The 18970-nt window shown below is 57.6% G+C and overlaps 2 protein-coding genes across 3 annotated transcripts; both read left to right on the top strand.

Moving 5' to 3' along the window:
- Nucleotides 1–40: 40 nt before the first annotated feature.
- On the top strand, nt 41–7441 carry ASB12 (ankyrin repeat and SOCS box containing 12). Of its 2 annotated transcripts, none has more exons than XM_039571967.1 (3): nt 41–1622; nt 5550–6395; nt 7070–7441. In XM_039571967.1, exons 2-3 carry the CDS (start codon nt 5585–5587, stop codon nt 7201–7203), a joined length of 945 nt encoding a protein of 314 aa, XP_039427901.1. In that variant the 5' UTR covers nt 41–1622; nt 5550–5584; the 3' UTR covers nt 7204–7441. The 2 variants fall into 2 exon arrangements, with proteins under 2 accessions (XP_039427901.1, XP_039427899.1); XM_039571965.1 differs by lacking the exon at nt 41–1622 and adding an exon at nt 3640–3797.
- Nucleotides 7442–9547: 2106 nt separating this feature from the next.
- Nucleotides 9548–18767, top strand: AMER1 (APC membrane recruitment protein 1). Its single transcript, XM_039571943.1, has 2 exons — nt 9548–9588; nt 11297–18767. The coding sequence occupies exon 2, from the start codon at nt 11385–11387 to the stop codon at nt 14589–14591; it is 3207 nt and encodes a 1068-aa protein (XP_039427877.1). The 5' UTR covers nt 9548–9588; nt 11297–11384; the 3' UTR covers nt 14592–18767.
- Nucleotides 18768–18970: the final 203 nt, after the last annotated feature.

Raw genomic sequence — 18970 nt, 5'->3', positions numbered from 1 at the left:
AAGGTGAAGTCAGTGAAAGGATATTAATTAATAAAGTGAGTCTGGAGCCACTTCCCCTCCACAGCACAGAAATGGGGTGATACCTTTGGTTTGGAGGGTGCAGGGTCTTAAAAACAACCCAAAAGGCACATAACCAATGGAAAAAAAGGAATATAACTACGGGGGGAAAAAGGAATCTAACCCATGGAAAAAAGGAATCTAACCAATGGAACTCTTAAATCTTGGTGTCTTCTGCAAACTGTGCTGCTCTGGAAGGGGTTTTATTTAGATTTTCCGTTCTGTATTAAACCCAAGTATCTCCTCAGTGTTTCCTTGCTCCTGGAGAGCTGTCTGTCCCTCACTCACCTGGCCACAGCTGTCTCCAGGCTGGCTTCCAAAGCTTTCTGAGGAGCAACCAGAGCTTCTGGAAGGAGCTGAGTCCAACCTTTGTGAGTCCAGTGAGGAGGTTTTTTTCTGATGGGTTCAGAGTGAAGAACCCACAGCCCAACTGCTGATGGTGTCCTGGAAAAATCCTCCTTTATCCCATTCTTTTTCATCATGGATAGAGAGGTGTTAAATTTTTGAAGTGCAGACAAACTCAGCTGAGATGGGAAGATGCTCAGGAGGGAGATTCCAGGTACAAAACTTCCCTGTGAATGCTGGGAACAGACTCCAGACCCATTAGCCGGCCCCTGATGAAGATTTTCCACCTTAAAAATGGGTATTTTCTATACTTGAAGGCAATAAAATGGGCCTGGCACTGGGGTATCCTCAGTCCCTGGGTGTTTCACAGGCTTCTTGCTAATTTTAAATGTTCTTAGTGCTGCCAGTGAAATCCTTCATTTACTCAATTAGACTCGCCTTGCATTTAATTGGATTATTAGCATTAACACTGGCTAGGATTGATAAAACTGCAATTTAATTTGGGGGGAATTTAGACAAAAGGTGTGGTACTTGGAGTTTCTCCTGCCTGCAAACAGCTCATGGATTCTGGTGTTCTCCTGGAATTTGTGTTTTCCTTCCCTTTGGGGGCATGGAGAGGATGGGGGGATACAAAACCTTTCTCTCAACAACAGATCTTGGAGCTGTGGCAGAGAGGGAAGGGATCCAGTGTGAATGGAATTGATAAAAATCTATAAATAACCAAAAACCCCAGGGATGGACCTGCAGAGTTATGGGATGCTGCTCCTGGATCCCTGAAAGTGTCCCAGGCCAGGCTGGATGGGGCTTGGAGCAGCCTGGGATAGTGGGAGGTGTCCCTGCCCATGGCAGGGGGTGGGAGAGGAGGGATTTTAAGGTTCCTCCCAACCCACACCATCCTTTTATTCCGTTTTCCAAAAGGGAAGGGGCTCCCCGAAGGCAGTGGAAGCAGAGAGCTGAACTCCTGTGGGTTCCAATACTGCCAAAATTCCTCAAGGAATGACTCATGGAGGAGAAGAAACAGTGCTGGATTCCTCCTTCCTTCCTAAGCCCGTCTTTCGAGGGTTGATTCCCCAGACAAATTGGGAATTCCCATCAGCACGGCCCTGGGAGGGACGTGCGGTGCAGCCAAGGGATGCTGAGCTGCCGTCCCTGCCCTCTCCTGGGTGATTCCTGGATAACACCTGGATCCCGGTGCTGCTGGAGCCACTCCACGCTGCGTGGTGAGCAGGGAGAACCCCCAGGGCTGCGTTTTGGAATGCTGGGAGCAGATGGGATGGCACAGAGGGCAATTCCAGAGCGCAGAGCTGTGCTGGGGCAGTGACTCCCGGCCCAAAGGCAGGAGGCACAACAGCCCCACTCCCCAGATCTGCTTTCCCGACCTTGAGCACTGTTAGTAAATCCCTAATCCCTGCAAAATCATTTATTTGGGACTGTTTGGCTCGAAACTTTAAAGTGCTTAGCACTGCTAAATCCACAAGCTCATTAGCTCCCTTCAGCTGCGTTAATAACGATAATCTCTTTAATGGAAGCAACTTTGGGCAGGATTTACCTTCCCAAAAAACCTCATTGACTGGCATTAAATACCCTTCTGCCCTCTAATTCTTCCCCAATTAACAGGGAGCTGATCAGGAGCTGCTTCCTCCAGAGCAAAGGCCGGGTCAGTCCCTGGCTCGGGCCCTGAGCTCAGGCAGAAGGTGGAAGCTTTTCCCGACTCCTCGTCCTTCCCTGGAGTTCGAAGCATTGGGAAGCTTATCCCAAACGGGTCAGGCTGGTCTGCCACCGCTCCCTGGGCTCCTGGTGGGGTTCATCTGGCTCTGCTGCTGGAAATGCCCCAACGGGATGTAAGGAACAGGCTCCTGCAGCGGGAGCTCCCGGAGCGTGTCCCTGTGGGATTCCAGCGGGGGGGGTCTCGGGTTCGCCTTGTTAGGATTGGGTTTAATCTGCTCCTCACCACAGAGCTGCTCTTGTTCCTAAGATCTTCCTTGGTTAACAACTAAGCAGCAGCAGCAACAACAAAAGAATAAGCAGTTTATCATTAATTTGCCATCTAAGGATTTCCCTTTCATCTCCAAGTTTCCTACATTTCACATTTTCTAACACTTCTGTTGTCTGCATTCCCTTTTTTCCCTTTGTAACACTCTTTCTTTTTAACGGCTGCTTTGATTTCTGTGCTTCGTGGAAGGGCTTTCCAGCCAGGCTTGGCTTTTGCAGCTGCAGCACCCCCGTTGTGGTCGCAGCTTCCTGACTCTCAGTGAAAATAACCCTGAACTCCCCACTCCTGCTCCAGGGTTCATCCACCTCCACTGTTCCATTCCTGCTGCTGCCTTTGGGGAACTGACCTTTGTGAAGCAATAATCTCTTTTTGACTGAATTTGGAGAGGGAAACTCTGAGCAAGTCAAAAGTCAAAACCCAATCAATATTGACCATTTTCCTGCATTCCAGGCTTTCCATAGGGAGGCTCCAACCCAGGACTGTGCTGGTGACACAGGGACAGCACACGTTTCACAGAGCACCCTGATCTCACTTCTCGCAGCAGTGGGGATTTTCCTGCTGGATAATTTGGGTCTCTGTTGTTATCTCTTACCGTGATAAGGCTGTCTCAAACCGCCAGCCCATTCCTGCTCCACCACCGAGGAGTTTGGAAAGGTTTAAAGGGAGCTGGATAAAATAGGATTGCACTTCCCAGCTGACAGCTTTTGATAAGGCCCCGGTGCTGCTCCCCACTCCTTTTGTTTGCCCTGGGAGGTTTCCTGCCTGCCTGGGTCCTGTTTAGCTCTGGGAAGCCTGGCTGTGGTTCCTCCTGGCAGGTGCAGCCGAGAGCTGCTCAGGGGGGAAATCCAGACCATCTTCAGCACCTTTTGTCCTTCTGGTGTTTAATAAATGATTTCAGAGGTTGCAAATGGCCATTTGTGTCACTCTGAAAAGGGGAAGGAGCGCAGGAGAGGGGTTGAGAGGGAATTTGAGTGCCTGGCAGCAGCCAAGGTGAGGTAGAGGCCGGTGCTGCCCTGGCAGGGACCCCAAACCGCCCCGTTCCCTGCGATTTCTGCGAGGAAACAGTGGAGAAAAAGCTTTGTGTGTGCCCAGAGGGGTCGAGCAGCCTCCAGCACCTGTCCCAGCCTCCCCCCACCCCTGTGCCCTCTCTATATTTACCCAGGGGGAGCTTTCCAAGAATGGAAGTAGTAAGATAAAACCCCAGAGGGGCTAAAATTAGCCCCGTCCCGGTCCCGCCATGGCATTTCAGCTGTGAGCTCCACAGCTCCGGCCCCACACAGCCCTGTCCATCCCAGCCCTGCCAGATCCTCTCCTTCACTCCTCATTTTTGGGTTAAACCACGGGAGGACTCCCCATGGGACCCCCCAGACCTCAGGGGCTCTGAGCATCCCCCACGCCCCAGGTAAGGCGGCAGCACCGGGACCTGGGCGGGCGAGGGAAGGGAACTGGGGCCCAGAGGGACAAATGTGTGCTCTGTGTGCTCTGTCACAGCCTCTTTTTGGGGCTCTGGAAGTGCCCAAGGCCAGGCTGGATGGAGCTTGGAGCAGCCTGGGACAGTGGAAGGTGTCCCTGCCCATGGCAGGCGTGGGATGAGATGAGCTTTAAGTTCTCTTCCAAGCCAAAAACCATTTCATGAACCCATTAATTTTGCTTTGGGCTCTTCTGGCTGAGGAACCTCCCTCAGGTCCCCACACAAGAGCTCAGGCCGACCAAGGAACCTCCCTTTGGAGATGCCATTTGTGTGTTCAGGAACTGTTACAGCTGCTCTTTCGCTTTTCCACACCATTTCCTTGGGATATAACTGGGAACATAACTGTCTTTCGGACTCAAATCTGCAATAACCTCCCCACCCCCTTATCCATGTGGGTGGGGTGATCCCAAAGCTCATTAGCAGTGTCGAATGAAGAGCAGCAGCGTTAGAATTTCCCCATTTCTCTAGAACTGGGGCTGCCGTCAGCCGTGTCCCGGTTCCCCCGGCTGTGCTGGTGGCCGTGCCGGGGTCCCCCGGAGCTGGTGGCCGCGTCCCCGTGGCTGATGTGGGACGGGTCCCCCGTGGCTGCCCCGGCACCGACGGGCTCAGGTGCGGAACGAGGCCAATCGCTCCGTGCAGCTCCTCGGCTAATTAACTGTTTCCTTTGCTAATTAATTGCTCCGTGCAGCGCCTTGGCTCCTCCCCGGGCAGGTCAGACCCAGCTCTGCCTCCGCCGCCTCTCCCAAGGAAACCCGAGATGCCTCAGGGCTGCCGAGAAATTCCTCTGCCCATCCCGAGCGTTTCCAGCTGCTCAGGTGCCAGCCGGGACATCCCATCCCTGTCCCCGCTGTCCCTCGGCCCCTGAGGCCACATCCTGTGGCCAGAGCCCAGCAAAGCTGCCAGGGTTCAGTCCCACCCGCTGTGATCAGCTCGGCATTCCCAGCCTTCCTCCCCCCGAATCCCTCACTGGATCCATCCCTCACAAGGATGTGGAGCTGTTGGAGCCAGTCCAGAGGAGGCCCCGGAGCTGCTCCCAGGGCTGGAGCCCCTCTGGAGCCAGGGAATGTTCACCTGGAGAAGGGAAGGATCCAGGGAGAGCTCAGAGCCCCTGGCAGGGCCTAAAGGGGCTCCAGGAGAGCTGGAGAGGGACTGGGGACAAGGCATGGAGGGCCAGGACCCAGGGAATGGCTTCCCAGTGCCAGAGGGCAGGGCTGGATGGGAGATTGGGAAGGAATTGTTCCCTGGGAGGGTGGGCAGGCCCTGGCACAGGGTGCCCAGAGCAGCTGGGGCTGCCCCTGGATCCCTGGCAGTGCCCAAGGCCAGGATGGACATTGGGGCTTGGAGCAGCCTGGGACAGTGGGAGGTGGCCCTGCCCAGGGCAGGGGTGGAATGGGATGGGCTTTAAGGTCCCTCCCAACCCAAACCATTCCAGGATTTTGGGATCATGATCCACGTACCCACTACAACACTGAGCTCCATTGTTCCCTCAGCCCTTTGCCCACGTGGATTCCCCCACTGTGGTGCCAGGGCCACGAGCACATCAGCAGCATCCTCATCCAATGTTCTCTGTCCATTTTTTGGAGAATCTTCCTTATGCTGGGTATAACCTTACACTAAAATGCAGCTGTTGGTGTCAGGGGCTGCTTCTAACCCAGGGGTGGTGCTGGTTTTGCTGTCCTGTAGATCTCTGCCCTCATCCTTTACCATGAAAACGGCACATGGAGCACAGACCCGACAAAATGAGCCTCATGGACATCAACAAAATGTTCTCCCTGCTGCAGCCCAGGGATGACGAGGAGGACAGCGGGGAGAGCGAGGAGCTGAGCCGGGCCGTGTGCGAGGACGATCACGAAACCCTGGACAGGCTCCTGTCCCAGGACAGGTACAAGAGGCTCATCAACCGCAGGAGCGGCTGGGGCGTCCCCAGCACCCCCCTGCGCCTGGCGGCCACCTGGGGCTGCGTGCGGAGCCTGCGGGTGCTGCTGGCCCACGGGGCCGAGGTGGACAGCCTGGACGTGAAGGCTCAGACCCCGCTCTTCGTGGCGGTCAGCAACGGGCACCGCGAGTGCGTGCGGGTGCTGCTGGAGGCCGGCGCCAGCCCCGTGGGCAGCGTCTACAACAACTGCTCGCCGCTGCTGCTGGCCGCCAGGGACGGCCACGTGGACATCCTGCGGCAGCTGCTGGAGCACGGCGCCGAGGCCAATGTCCAGGCCCGGCTGCCCGAGTGGGCGGCCAACTCGGTGGCCTGCTCGGGGCCCCTGTACCTGGCGGCCGCCTACGGGCACCTCGAGTGCTTCCGCCTGCTGCTGCTGCACGGCGCTGACCCCGACTACAACTGCACCGAGCAGGGCGTCCTGGCCCAGATCCGCGAGCCCAAGACCCTGCTGGAGACGTGCCTGAGGCACGGCTGCCACAGCGACTTCATCAGGCTGCTCATCGACTTCGGGGCCAACGTGTACCTGCCCAACCTTCCCCGGGACGGGGCGGCCCCGCGCAGCGAGGGGCTGGAGCTGCTGCTGCAGGCCAGAGGTGATGTGGCTGCGTGCCCCGGGATGGAATGGGCACAGCTTGGCTCTGATTCCCTCTCCCTCTGCTTCCCAAGAGCCCTACCCAGGTTTTCCTTCAGCCTCAGTTCCCCTTGCAGCATTGCTGGGCTGTGTGGGTCTGTGGCCATCCCAGCCCTGCTCTGGATCCCTGAAAGTGTCCCAGGCCAGGCTGGATGGGGCTTGGAGCATCCTGGGATAGTGGAAGGTCTCCTTGCTCGTGGAATAAGATGATCTTTAGGGTCCCTTCCAACCGAACCCATTCTGTGATTCCATGATTCCCACAGCCTGGGTTTCCACTCACTCATTGGGTTACAGGCTGCTTTTCACTCTTCCTCTCCTTTCTGCTGCTCAGTTTGGGCTCTCCTGTACTGCCCAAGTCTGAAATCCTGCACTTATTTCCATGTGGGGAAGAAATATTTCCTCACCATGCCCAGCTCCTGTGGGGGCTTTTGCTCGAGTCCACAGCCACAGCCCCAGCCCCGAGGCTGAGTTTTCACAGGATCATGGAATGGTTTGGGTTGGAAGGGACCTTAAAGATCATTTAGTCCCAACCCTGTCTGGTTTGGTCAATCCATGTCCTTTCCTTTGGATAACACCGGGTTGGAGGGCAGCAGGGTTGTGTGTCTTGAAGGTGACCGTGTGACTTTCCTTCCACAGCTCATCCCAAATCCCTGCTGTCCCAATCCCGGCTGGCCATGAGGCGTCTCCTGAAGCAGCCTGGCCGCCCGGCTGCCCTCGGAGAGCTGGAGATCCCAACAGTCCTGGCCAAATACCTCCAGCACCAGCCGTGATTCCCAGCCTGCCCTCAGGGACACGACTCCGAGCACCCCAGTTAAAACCTGCTCCGACCCCTGGCAGCGAATCCCTGAGATCTGTGACACCGCTGGGAATTTGTGGTCACGAGTTCATTTTTGCTGGCGAGCTGTCTCCAGAAAGCGGTGCCTGTGTGGAAAGCTGGGAAGGGGGAGAGAACAGGACACCTCAGCTCCTGGTTTGGAGCAAAGCGAGGGTAAAGCAGGATTTGATTTCCCTGGGTTTGCCTCTTTACTCAGGGATTTACACCTTTAGGTGGTGTTGCTTGGAGAATGGGCTGGGAAAGGGTGTGGAGGGCAGAGGGAGAGGAGCTTTTCCCTCATCCCTTCCTGGGGACAGGACCAGGCCCCCCCCGGTGTCTGTGGGTTCCCTCATAGTGTGGCCTTGGCTGTCTCTGAACCCCCTTTTCCAGGGTGGCAGGCCCTGGCACAGGGAGCCCAGAGAAGCTCTGGCTGCCCCTGGACCCCTGGAAGTGTCCCAGGCCAAGTTGGAGCAGCCTGGGACAGTGGAAGGTGTCCCTGCCCATGGCAGGGGTGGCACTGGATGGGTTTTAAGGTCCCTCATGATTCCACAACTCCCAGAGAAGTTCCCAAGTGCCTCCTCCACGTGGGAGGGGCAGGATTGGGGCTGGCCCCAGCCGTGTGTGCCCACCCCAGCGGCAGCACAGGCAGGGGTTGGGAGGCATATCCAGAGTCCCAACATCCCCACTCATCTTCCTGTCCCAGCTCTGACCCTAAACATTGTCTTCTCACCTCAAAAGTGCTTCATGTCGTGGATGAGGGTCCTTTGGGATTGGGCAGGGTTGGGGGTTGAATTAAAAGTGTTCTATTATTGGTTTTAAAGTGTTGTGGCCTGTCTGGTGAGATGTCCCATGTTTGGGAGAGCCCGGCAGCCCTGCCAGGATTGCTGGGAAGGGACTCAGGGAATCGCTGCAGATGGGGAATTTCAGCCTGGAGTGGGGCATCGCAGCATCACCTTTGGGTCTCTCCATCTCTCCTGCCTTGGACACTGGGATCACCCTCGCCGTGGGGGCTGGAGGTGCCTTCCTGCCTCTTCCCACAGCCAGGAGCTGATGGATAAATCCCACTGCTCCTCAGCAGCTCAGCGCCCACCCACAGGTGATGCTCTGGACCACTTTTGGGATGCAGCAGAACGTGTCCCGTGGTTCATTCCATCCTGCCCCGTGGAATCCCAGAGGGAAATGCTCCCAGGCCGAGGCACGGGGGCAGAGCTCCGTGTCAGCAGCTCCAAGGGTCGCTCTTGGCCAAACACAGGCACCTTCCTGCAGGATTTATGGGCTTGTGGCAGGGGCTGTGGGATCTATTAATCAGCATGTATTAATTAGGCTGTGGGGCCTCTCCCAAGGGGAGCATTAGGGCTTGGAAGCAGCCTGGACAAGGCGCTGGGAATTGCTCCACGGGAATGACTACACTGGTGCCACTTCCCTCCCCACCCAGCCACCATCGGGAGCACAGCGGGAGATGCGGACTGGGAGAGGCCGCCCCGCGGGGACTTTGCCACTCTCTGGTGCGATCCCCACTCGTGGCGTCCTTGCTGTCACACTCATGTGGGGATTTGAGGCGCTTTTGGCATTTGGGAGTCCCCAAAATGGGGACGGGTCTTCGCTGCCGGGCTGCTCAGGGGGGTGTGTGACTGTGGGTGTGAGCAGGTGTGCGGCGGGTGGGTGGCTGGCAGTGGCCGTGGGTGACACGGCACACGCGGGGAGGTGTCCCACGGCAAACACGCGGCGTCACGCGGGGGCGGCCATGCCACCGCCCCCCGGCATCACCCCCGCTGACCCCCGGCAGTGTCACAGACCCCGCTCCCCCCACCCGTGTCCGTGTCCGTGTCCGTGCCCGTGTCCGTGTCCGTGTCCGTGTCCCCGCGTGTCCCGCCCCACGGCCACGCCCACTCACGGGACGCACAGCGCTGGCCACGCCCCCTTGTCAATCATACCCGGAACGAGGCCGCGCCCCCAAACGCGGGGACGGCCCACGAGGCCACGCCCACTCCCCCCCCCAGGCTCCCCGGATCGCCCCGGGCCACCGGGGAGAACCCCGTGGGAGGGCCGTGGGCGGACACGGCGGAGACCGCGCCCAGCGGCCGCGCCCCGGTACGGCGAGCCCGGTGTGGAGGCCGCGCCCTCACGCAGAGGCCACGCCCCTCCTCCGCCGGCGGCGGCCGCGCCCCGTCAATCACCGCGCCCCGCCCGTGAGGCCCCGCCCCGCCCGTCACGCGGCGCCGCCCCTGCCGCCCGCGCCGGGCGGACCCGCGGCCCCGCGCCCCTCGCGCGGCCTGAGGGCTGGGCCGGGGCCGGGGGTCCCGGGGGTCCCGGGGGTGCCGCGGTGCCGCCGCCCCCGCCGGTAAGTGCTGGGCACAGGGCCGGGCCCGGGGCCGCCGCCGCTCCCGCGCCCGCCGCGCCGCTTCCCCGCGGCCGGGCCCGACCCCCCCTTCCCCCCCCCCCCCGCCCCTCGCGTTTTCCCGGATCCTCCCGAAAGTTTGGGAGCGCGGCGGGGGGAGCGGGGAGGGCCGGGCTGGGGGAGCGTCCCCGTGCGGGGATGGGCGGGCCGGGGGTCCCTGAGGGTCACCCCTGCGGGTGAAACGCTGCATTTCATTGTTACGGTGCTGCGTTTTGTTGCTTTTAAACCTTATTTTCCGTGTTTTATTGGTCGTGGCTCTTTGCCCTCGGTGCTCTTTATTTCTCTTCATTTCATTTTTATTTATTTCATTTTTATTCTTCTCCAGCCTCCCCTCCGCAGCAGTGCCGGTGCTGACGTGGAGCTGGAGAGAAATGATTCCCAAAAGGAATTTTTGAAATCCTGGCTCTGCCTCATGCCCTTCCCCGGCTGTTTTCCAGCAGCCCCTGTCCAGGTGCAGGTTTGGGGGCTTCACCCCATAATTTTCCAGCAGACCCGCACAGATCCAGGTGTGGGGGTTTCTCCCAGGCCCCTCTATCCAGGTCTCTCCAGAGGCTTTGGAGACACCTGGGACTCGTGGTGGGCTCTGGCAGAGCTGGAAAAGCCCAGTTTGCCGGTGGGGAGGTGGCTGTGCCAGCCGGCTACGCCCCAGCTGCTGCCTCCAGCGGGACAGGTGAACGTGAGGGGTTATCAGCAATCCCAGAATTCCAGAATCATGGAATGGGTTGGGTTGGGAGGGACCTTAAAGCCCGTCCAGTTCCAACTGCGCTGTGGGCAGTGACTGCCAGATCAATATAGAGGCGAAGCAACGCAGAACTGAGGAATAAAAATAGACCTGGAATTGCGGGTTTGCTGTGGGGTTGCGGGAGCAGAGATAATCGTTTGGATGTATTTTTAATTTGGGATCTCTGGCTAAACACCTGGGGAAGGTTTCCTGGCCTCCTGTCAGTCAGAGCTCAGCCTGGGGCGTTACAGCTTGGGAGCACGTTAGGATTTTATTGCATTTAATTTTTCTACTCTCACCTCTGCAAAAGAAACATGATTGTAATTGTTTTATTTCTCCTGTTCCTGACAGCAATCCAGGGTCAAATTTCAAACCTACCTCTCTGCTTCCGGGATAATCTGATCAGGGGGTTCACAGTGGGTGTTTTTAATGCGATTCTCTCTTGCTGGACAGATTATTTTAAAAACAAGTGAAATCTTCTATTAAAAAAAAGCCAGGGTAGTAACCAAAGTGGTTTTTCCCTGGACACGTGCGTAGGGAGGGCTGTGTCCTGGTTTGGCCTCCCTCAGGATGCTCTTTGGAGGCTGGCATTAGGGCTGGGAGGGGGTTTGGGAGGTGCTAGCTCTCACTTAAAGGTAGCCAAACCTGATCACCCTGGAGACGAAAAATCTGGGAAGCTGAAGGGTTTGGAGCGTGGAGGCGCAGGGGTCAGACCTGCCTGTCCCCAGAGGTTCTACCCAATGGAGATGAGTGGTTTTCCTGCTCTGGCAGACTGGTAAATTTAAGCGACATTTTGGTGCCTGGATTTTGGAAGTGGAGAGAGATCTTGGAGGCTCCTGCAGCTGGTGATGGAGCCCTGAGACCCCGGTGCCTTCAGCTCTGCCCCTTGCGCTGCCGTGTCCTCACCTCTGCTCTCTCCCTGTGCCTCAGGTCGGCGGTGATGTGTCCACCCCTGCTTCCGGAGCGCCGCGCTCCCAAAGCCGCCGCTTCCAGCTAGATCCAAACCCGCCCCGCTGCCATGGAAACGGGCAGCCCGGAGGAGCGGGACGGAGGGGACCAGCGGCGGGAGGAGGGCGGGGACGCCCCTCCCGACAGCGCCAACGGCTCGGTGCTGACAGCGGAGCCGCAGCAGCCGCCCCCCGGCAAGCTGAGGAAAACGGCCTTCAAGCTGTTCGGGGGCAAGCGCAGCATCTGCACCCTGCCCAGCTTCTTCGGCGGCCGCGGCAAGAAGGGGCTCAGCAAGTGCAAGACCCACGACGGGCTGAGCAGTGCTGCCTGTGACAAGGGCAGTGGGACACAGCCGGACAGCCTCTCGGAGGGCAGCAGGGATGGGCATCCCGGCCCACTGCCCAGCTCCCGCAGCGCTCAGCTGGCTGTGGACTCTGGTGCCAGGGGGGATTTGGGCCAGCAGGACAGCTCTCCCCCCGGCAGTATTGAGGGCTGTGACAAAAAGCCCAATGGGGAGAAATCCTCTTTCCCCAGACCCAAAAAAGGGCTGAAAGGATTCTTTAACAGCATCCGGCGCCACCGGAAGAGCAAGGCTGCCGAGAGTGAGAAGGCAGAGCTCCCCGAGTGGAACGGGGACACGGAGGAGGCCGGGAATGCTCCTGGAATGGCAGTGGAGAGCCAAGGGGCCGCAGAGGGCAGGGGAGCAGGGCCGGTCCCTGAGGCCACGGCCTGCCCGGGGGGCTCAGGGGGTGACCCCAGCTGTGGTGAGGCCACTGAGCCCGCTTGCCCCGTGGCCGATGGAGGCAGCTCTGAGGGTGACACGATGGCCGTGCCAGGGAATGGGGACGTTCCAGATACAAAATCAGAGGCGGAGACTGCTGCCTGCGCTGAGTTTGACCGTGAGAGTTTGCTGCTGGCCTTCCACCCTGACCTCATGGACAACGAGCCTCCCTGCCTGCACTCCGGGGACCTGCTGAGCCTCATCCTGGACGACGTCACCTCCCTGAAGAGCTTCGACTCCCTGACAGGGTGCGGGGACGACATCGCCGAGCCTGACATCGCTGAGAGCAGCATCTCGGTGGAGCGCAGCCGAGACGCCACCAAACGCAGCTCCTGCCTGGTCACATACCAGGGTGGTGGCGAGGAGATGGCCATCCCTGAGGAGGCTGAGGAGTACCTGCACCAGGTGTGGGACAGCGGCGTGCCAGGGGACAGGAGCTACGGGGCCCAGGTGTCAAGCAGCAGCCTGGAGACGCACGCCTCGCACGAGGCTGACGCCCACCCCTACGTGGGGGATGCCATGGACGGCGTTGACCTCCTGACGCCCCAGAGTGACCAGCAGGAGTCTGCCCCGAACAGTGACGAGGGGTATTACGACTCCACCACGCCAGGGCCGGAGGATGAGGCTGGAGAGGAGCTCAAGAAGGACCGACTGCCCCGGGACAGCTACAGCGGAGATGCACTTTATGAGTTTGACGCCCTGATGAGCCCCTCTCACGGGGAGGAATCCCTGTTTGAGGGCAAAGTCCCACGCCAGGGCATCTTCAGCTACTTCATGGACTTCTGCCTCCCTGCAGAGAAGAGCCTGATCCAGCAGATGATGGATCAGAAAAGAGGGCTGATGGAAGCCGAAGAAGAAGGGCTTGCAGCCATTCAGAAGGAGCTGCTGTACTGGGAGCTGCAGAGGGAGCCGGTCCTGAAGCGCCTGGATGTGTCCAGCAAGGAGAAGTGTCCCCGGGAAAAGCAGTGCATTGAATGTAAAAGTAGAGCAGCTGGCTCCATTGGCAAGAGTCAGAGTGGCCTTGGGAGTGAGCAGGTGGCCTCGCACACCCCAACCCAGGCTGTCAACGGTGGGGTTGCAGTGGCTAGGGCTGAAAATCCAGAGTGGAGGGATTTTCCAGGGACTCTGTGTCCGGAAAACTGTTACAACAGCCAAAAAGCCCCTGGAAGTTGCCTTACTCAGCTCACAAAGAACAACCCGGGGTTCAACACAGACCTGGACTGTGGGATGTTTGGGGACTCCATCCACGGCAGCGTGGCCCCAGCCAAGGCAGGGATGTTCCCTGGGTTCAGGCTCCCGGAGCAGGAGCGCGGTGCTGGAGCAGAGCCCAGCCCTGGCGAGCCCCAGGTGGGCAGTGAGCCTGAGCACGCCGTGAGCTTCTCACAGGCTCTGGTGGAGTTCGCCAGCAGCGGGACCCTCTTCTCCAGCCTCTCCGAGAGCCTGGGGAGCTCGGCCTCCAGCTCGTCCTTCACCCAGAACCTCCCTGCCCTCCCCACCATGGTCACCTTTGACGTGGTGGATGTGGAGCAGGACGGGGAAGGGGAGTGCGAGCAGCACCCGGAGCTGACCGCGGGCGAGGACATCGCCGAGGCCTTCGACGACAGCTACGGACAGAAAGAGTCTTTGGCTGAATGTGACGAGAGAATGTCCCCGGGCTTCTCCCCGGGCTCCTTCCAGAGCTGCAACTGGGGGGTGGCCAGCCTGCCCCGCCACCTGCGCCTGCACGGGCTGAGCCCCTCCATGCCCACGCCGCTCTCCGTGGACCGGAGGAGCCGCTCGCTGGACACGGAGAGCCTGGAGTTCGAGCTGGCCGAGCCGCAGGGCGCCCGGAGCGGCCCCCAGCCCTGCCGGCTCTGGGCCAGGCGTGAGGCCAGCAGGAAGGACTCTGCTGGAGCCAGGAGGAGCAGGAGCAAGGAGGAGGGCGAGCTGGTGGCTCCCGAGGGCGGCTCAAGCTGGCCGGGCCTGCGGCACCTCCAGCCCGGCACTGACACGGCTCCTGGCGGGATGGAGCTCTGGGGCTTCGTCCCGGCCGGCGCCGTGGAGAGCATCTGGGAGCCATCGGAGCCGCCAGACACCGTGTCCCCTTTCCTGCCTCTCTCCCGGGGTGGCACCAGGGAGGCTCCGCAGAGGCGGCCCCAAGATCCAGAGCTGAGCAGGCACCCGCTGCGGCCCTCCAACCTCCCCCTGCAGCTGGAGACCAGGTGGGGCTGGGAGGCAGCCGGGTCCTACCGGTACCACGGGGACGTCCCCAAGCTGTCCCGCTTGTTACCCCTGGGAGAAGCCGAGCTGCCCCCGAGCTTCACCTTCACCTGCTCCCCGGAGCACCGCACCAAGGGCAAACCCGTGGGCATCGCCCAGGGCGTGCCACAGCATCCCAGTGGGAGCAGCGGGGACACCGAGGGCCCGGAGCGCTGCCCCGAGCCCCTCAAGGGCAGGGCCACCCCGGGGCACGGCGGCTGCCGCAGTGCTGTGCTCAGTGTCACCGATGCAGAGTAGCTGCAGGAATGTCACCACGTCACCAAGGCCGAGTATCTCCAGGAATGTCACCGTGTCACCAAGCCACGGGGCTGCAGGAATGTCACCGTGTCACCATGCTGAGGCTGCTCTGGGCAGGGCTGAAGTGGGGGTAAAGGGCAGGGAGGGAGGAAACCGGGAGCAGTTTTGGGGGGACTTTATTTGAGCTGGGCTGATGCTCCTCTCCTGCAGCCATCCATGGCCTCACCCCTGCGGATGCTCTGGTGGGGTTTGGAGCTGCCTCCAGGATTCCTCCATCACCACTGAGGCACTTTCTGGTTCTCCAGCCCTTTCCAGTGCCAAGTGCAGCAGCAGCCCCCAGCAGAAGCTGGGGATGGACCCGTCGCTGGTATGGCAGGTTGGGGTTTGCGCAGGATTGGGGCTGAGGGAACAAGCCTTGGGCAGACTTTTGAGGGAAATGGGGCTGTTTTCCTCTTTTTGGTGAAATGTTTTGGTTCAGACTCACTTTGAATGTCTTCCACCTCAGGCTCAGTCTGGGGAGCTGGGAGGAAGGGTGCCGCTTGTTCCAGAGCGAGGACGGGGCGAGGCAGCTGGAAAGGGGAACTTTGCAGCAACGTTTTTATTTATTTGGTTTTTTCCTTGCCCCAAAGGAAAGCAGGAGCTTTTGTGTGCGTGCTGATAACGTTCTCCAGGTCTAGTTTGAGTTTGCTCAGAGAGATGTGCTGTCCATGGTATCCCTTTGAAGAACAAAGTGTTGGTCCCTTCTTTGTTGTGGTCTTCACAGTGCAGAATTCCTGGTGGAAACCTTTCCCGTGCTTTGTCCTGGGCTCCTGGCCTCTCCAGGGCCGTGGGGGCAGGGATGAGGCCTTTGAAATAAGCTAAATTTGCATTGTGCCTGTAGCTGTGAAGTGGCAGATGCTGTTACTTTCTCAAAAGGAAGCTTTGTGGCTTTTTAATTTAATTTTTTTATTTTATGGTTGTTTTCTTTGCATAAACCCACAGGAGCAAAGTTTTGTGTTCGTTGGAATTCGGGATGGACCGCAGCTACCTTGGGCTTCACAGCTTCCTCCTCCTGACTGGAGGGAACAAAAAAACTGGGAGTTGCTGGAGGTTTGGGATTTTTTGCATCTTGGAAGGAATGTGGAGGAGGGACACAGGCTGAGGGGACCCTACAAGCTCCTGTGCCATCTGTTCCAGGCTGCTGATCCCCCCTGTCCTCTGTGATCCCAAACCTCCAATCCATGACACAAAGCTGCTTTGTGTCCTGCCCAAGCTCTGTGTTCTGATTGAATTCCATTACCAGTGATTTTTGTTTCCCCCCCCATTGCCCTTTTTCTATTTTACTTTGCAGCAGAGTTTGTAGCATTCAGAAAAATCATCCCAAAGTGGAAATAGCGGAGTTTTACCACATTTGTGGAGTGAGGGATGGCTCTGCCTGGGTCAGACTCGATTTTCCTGCTGGGCCCTGCCCTGCTGGGTCACCTCCTGCTGCTTTCCTGCTCCGTATGGATGTGGCTCCATCAGCTGCTCCTTGCTGTCCCTGGATTTCCAGGCACAAGGAGCTGCTTTGGGTTTGATGGGGATTTTCCCCCCCCAAGCAAAATGAGGTCTTGATATTCCTTTTGAGAAGAGATTCCTTCTGCCCTGCCCTTGGGTATCTGGGAAGGAGCAGGGAAAGGCAGAGCCGGGTTTGGTTCAGCCTCTGTGTGTGATGTGATTTTCCTGCTGAGGCTGAGCAGATCCATCTGTGCATCCATGGGCTCAAACCTGAATTTTTCCCTATTTTCCTGCCAGCCCTGCTGTGGGGAGTTCCACAGGAATGTGCTGTGCCATGGTTCTTCTCCCTCATCCCTCTGGGGCACCGGAGAGGGTTTCCTGGGACAAACCTGGCTCTTGGTGCCACGGCCACACCTGGAGAGGAGATCAGGGTGAGCCAGGGGAAGGTGCCCTTGCTGGGAGGTTGCCTCCCCTCATTAGCACAGCTGCTAATGAATATTGGATATCCCTCCCTGGAGCAAGGACAGGGTCGGGTCTGTGCCCATCTCACCCTGCTCCCAGCACACAAACCACGGGCAGACCCTGCTGGGGACACCACAGGGCCATTGTCACCCCCCTCACACCCCTGGCTGGGTTTGATCCCTGCTTTATTTCCTTTCAGCGTCTCACCAAAGGCATCTTTGGGTTCCAGGCTCTGTAGCTTTGTTCAGCCAAAGTCCTGCTGAGGGCTGGGAATGTCTTGGTGCTGAATGAATGTTCCAAGGTGTCCGTAGGAACACTGGGCTTGGGTGTAGGTACGAGATGGGGAGGTTCAGTGGGAGCAATACAGCCAAGGCTTGATTATCTGACTCTATACCAAAGGTTTCTCCTCTTCATTCCATGGGAATTCAATGAGGCAAATATCTCTGGAATTCAGATGAGTTTTCCTAACGCAGTTTAGTCACTAATTCGCTGGATCTTTGGCAGATTCTGCCCCATTAACCCAAAGAAATCAGAATTTCCAGCGCAGTAACTCCGCCTGTAAATGATCGCTGGGTAGGGATTGGATTCCCTGCCTGATGAGCCACTCCTCCCAAAAAACCCCACTCGGGATCCCTAGGAACAAACCTGGTCTGGAGCTGGATCAGTCCAACACTGCCTTACCCGAGGAGCTCACGTTTGGGGGTGGTCACTGAGGCTTCTTCTGCAAAAGGGCTTCCCTACCAGAAACCAGTCTGAGAAGTCAGGAACAGCAGATTGTCCCGCCAAGGTACTGAGGGAAAACTCGAGGAATTGGCCTGTCCCTTGCAGGGAAGGCCTTGCCTGAAGTGAGGAATGGGGCTGTGAAGCTGTCATGAAACCACTGCCGTTGGGGTCAGCCTGCCAAGAGGTTCTGTGTTGCATTCTGGGGACTTTGGGGTTTGCTTTGCTTTGTTTGTTTTTATACGCATAAGAAAACGGTCGATTTTCTCTATTTTTGTATAGTTTTGCATTTTATAATCATGGGGAAATTTTACAGACTGTTCTTTTACTCGTGTGTCTTGTCTTTCCAAGTGGTGTGGTTTGCTTTTCCAATGGAGAAAAGGCCATTCCTGCTGCTGCCATGCCCGGATCCCACTCTGCTCCCCTGGGAATGTGCTGGGGCCTCTTCCCAGCCCCTCACCAACACACTTTGCACACACCTGAGACATCCTTAACCCTCCTCTGTCACACTCAGCTGTCCCTTCTTTGCTTTTCAGTGTTGTTTTTAATCTGAATTTGTGGATTTTGGTGATTTCTCCCTCCAAGTGTTGTAAAAAGCCCACAGGTTTCAGCTGAGGCTTTCCCTGCTGTCTGCTGATGTTATTTTATCCAAAATTGGGGCTTTTCTTAAATCCCTGTGCAGGAGATGCTGTTGGTTGGTGCTTGGAAATGCTCTTGGACAGGTTTCCTCTCCCCTTGGTACTCCCTGGCTGGGCTGGGAGCTGGGATTTCGCCCTGGTGCCTGAAGATTGCTCCTTAAATAATCCTGGGATGAGCAGGGCTGCCCAGTTTCTCCTCCTCCCTCCTCCAGGGAGCTCCAGCCCTGTGCTCTTGCATCACTGAAGCTTCTCCCTGGAATGATACTGCCTTGAACTTTGGGATCAGAGGAGAGGAGAGCTGCTGGAATGCTAAAATCCAGCCAAAACCAGATTTTTTCCCCCAGCAGAGGTGGAAATTGCCACTGATTTGGCTCTGCATAGATTTTTATGTTTTCTCATTAATGATTCGTCACCTAATGGTGCTTTTAAAAGTTTTTCTTGATTGGGTTTGCCCCATTCCCAGCACACGATGGACGGGAAGGTTTCTCATCAAACATTCCTGGGGCACTCAGACCCACCTTCCACATTCCCTCTGCCCTGGAATTTTGGGCAGCCTCCTCTCCACCTGGGGCCTCCTGCTCTTCTCACCCACACTGAGTCACCCTCAAGCTCCATTTGGCTGAAATGAGAAATGAAAATCCCAAAAAGCCTCTCAGTTGTAAGGAAATAAGGAATTAGCCCTTGTCCTTGGCTGCCCCATCCCGCTGCCAGGCTGGCGGCTCCTCCCAGGTGACCAACCTGTCTGAATTTGGGGTTTTTTTTGTTTCCTTCCTGGTCTCATTGCTACTAGTCCTTTCAAGTTTTTAATGTATTGATTGTGTTTTAAAATGAATGTTCCTTTCACTGAATTCTAATGAATAAACTGCAGATTTTTAGAGAACTTTGGGTTTCACTGATGGTTTGGTGCTTTCCTGCTTATTTTACCCTTGATTTAGTGTTTTTCTTTCCCTTCCTCTCCTATCTGTTGGTTGGTTGCCAGTGAAGTGGATTTTTCCATGGGAGATAGCAACAGAGAGATCTTTTGGAACAGGGTAAGGCTCCTCAAACCCCTGCCATTAATGAGCTCTGGAAAAATCCACCCTT

The sequence above is a fragment of the Corvus cornix genome, chromosome 4A (genome assembly GCF_000738735.6).
Source record: "Corvus cornix cornix isolate S_Up_H32 chromosome 4A, ASM73873v5, whole genome shotgun sequence".
NCBI lineage: Eukaryota > Metazoa > Chordata > Aves > Passeriformes > Corvidae > Corvus > Corvus cornix.
Note: the sequence above shows the minus strand (reverse complement) of the source record. Positions and strands in the feature narration are given on the sequence as shown.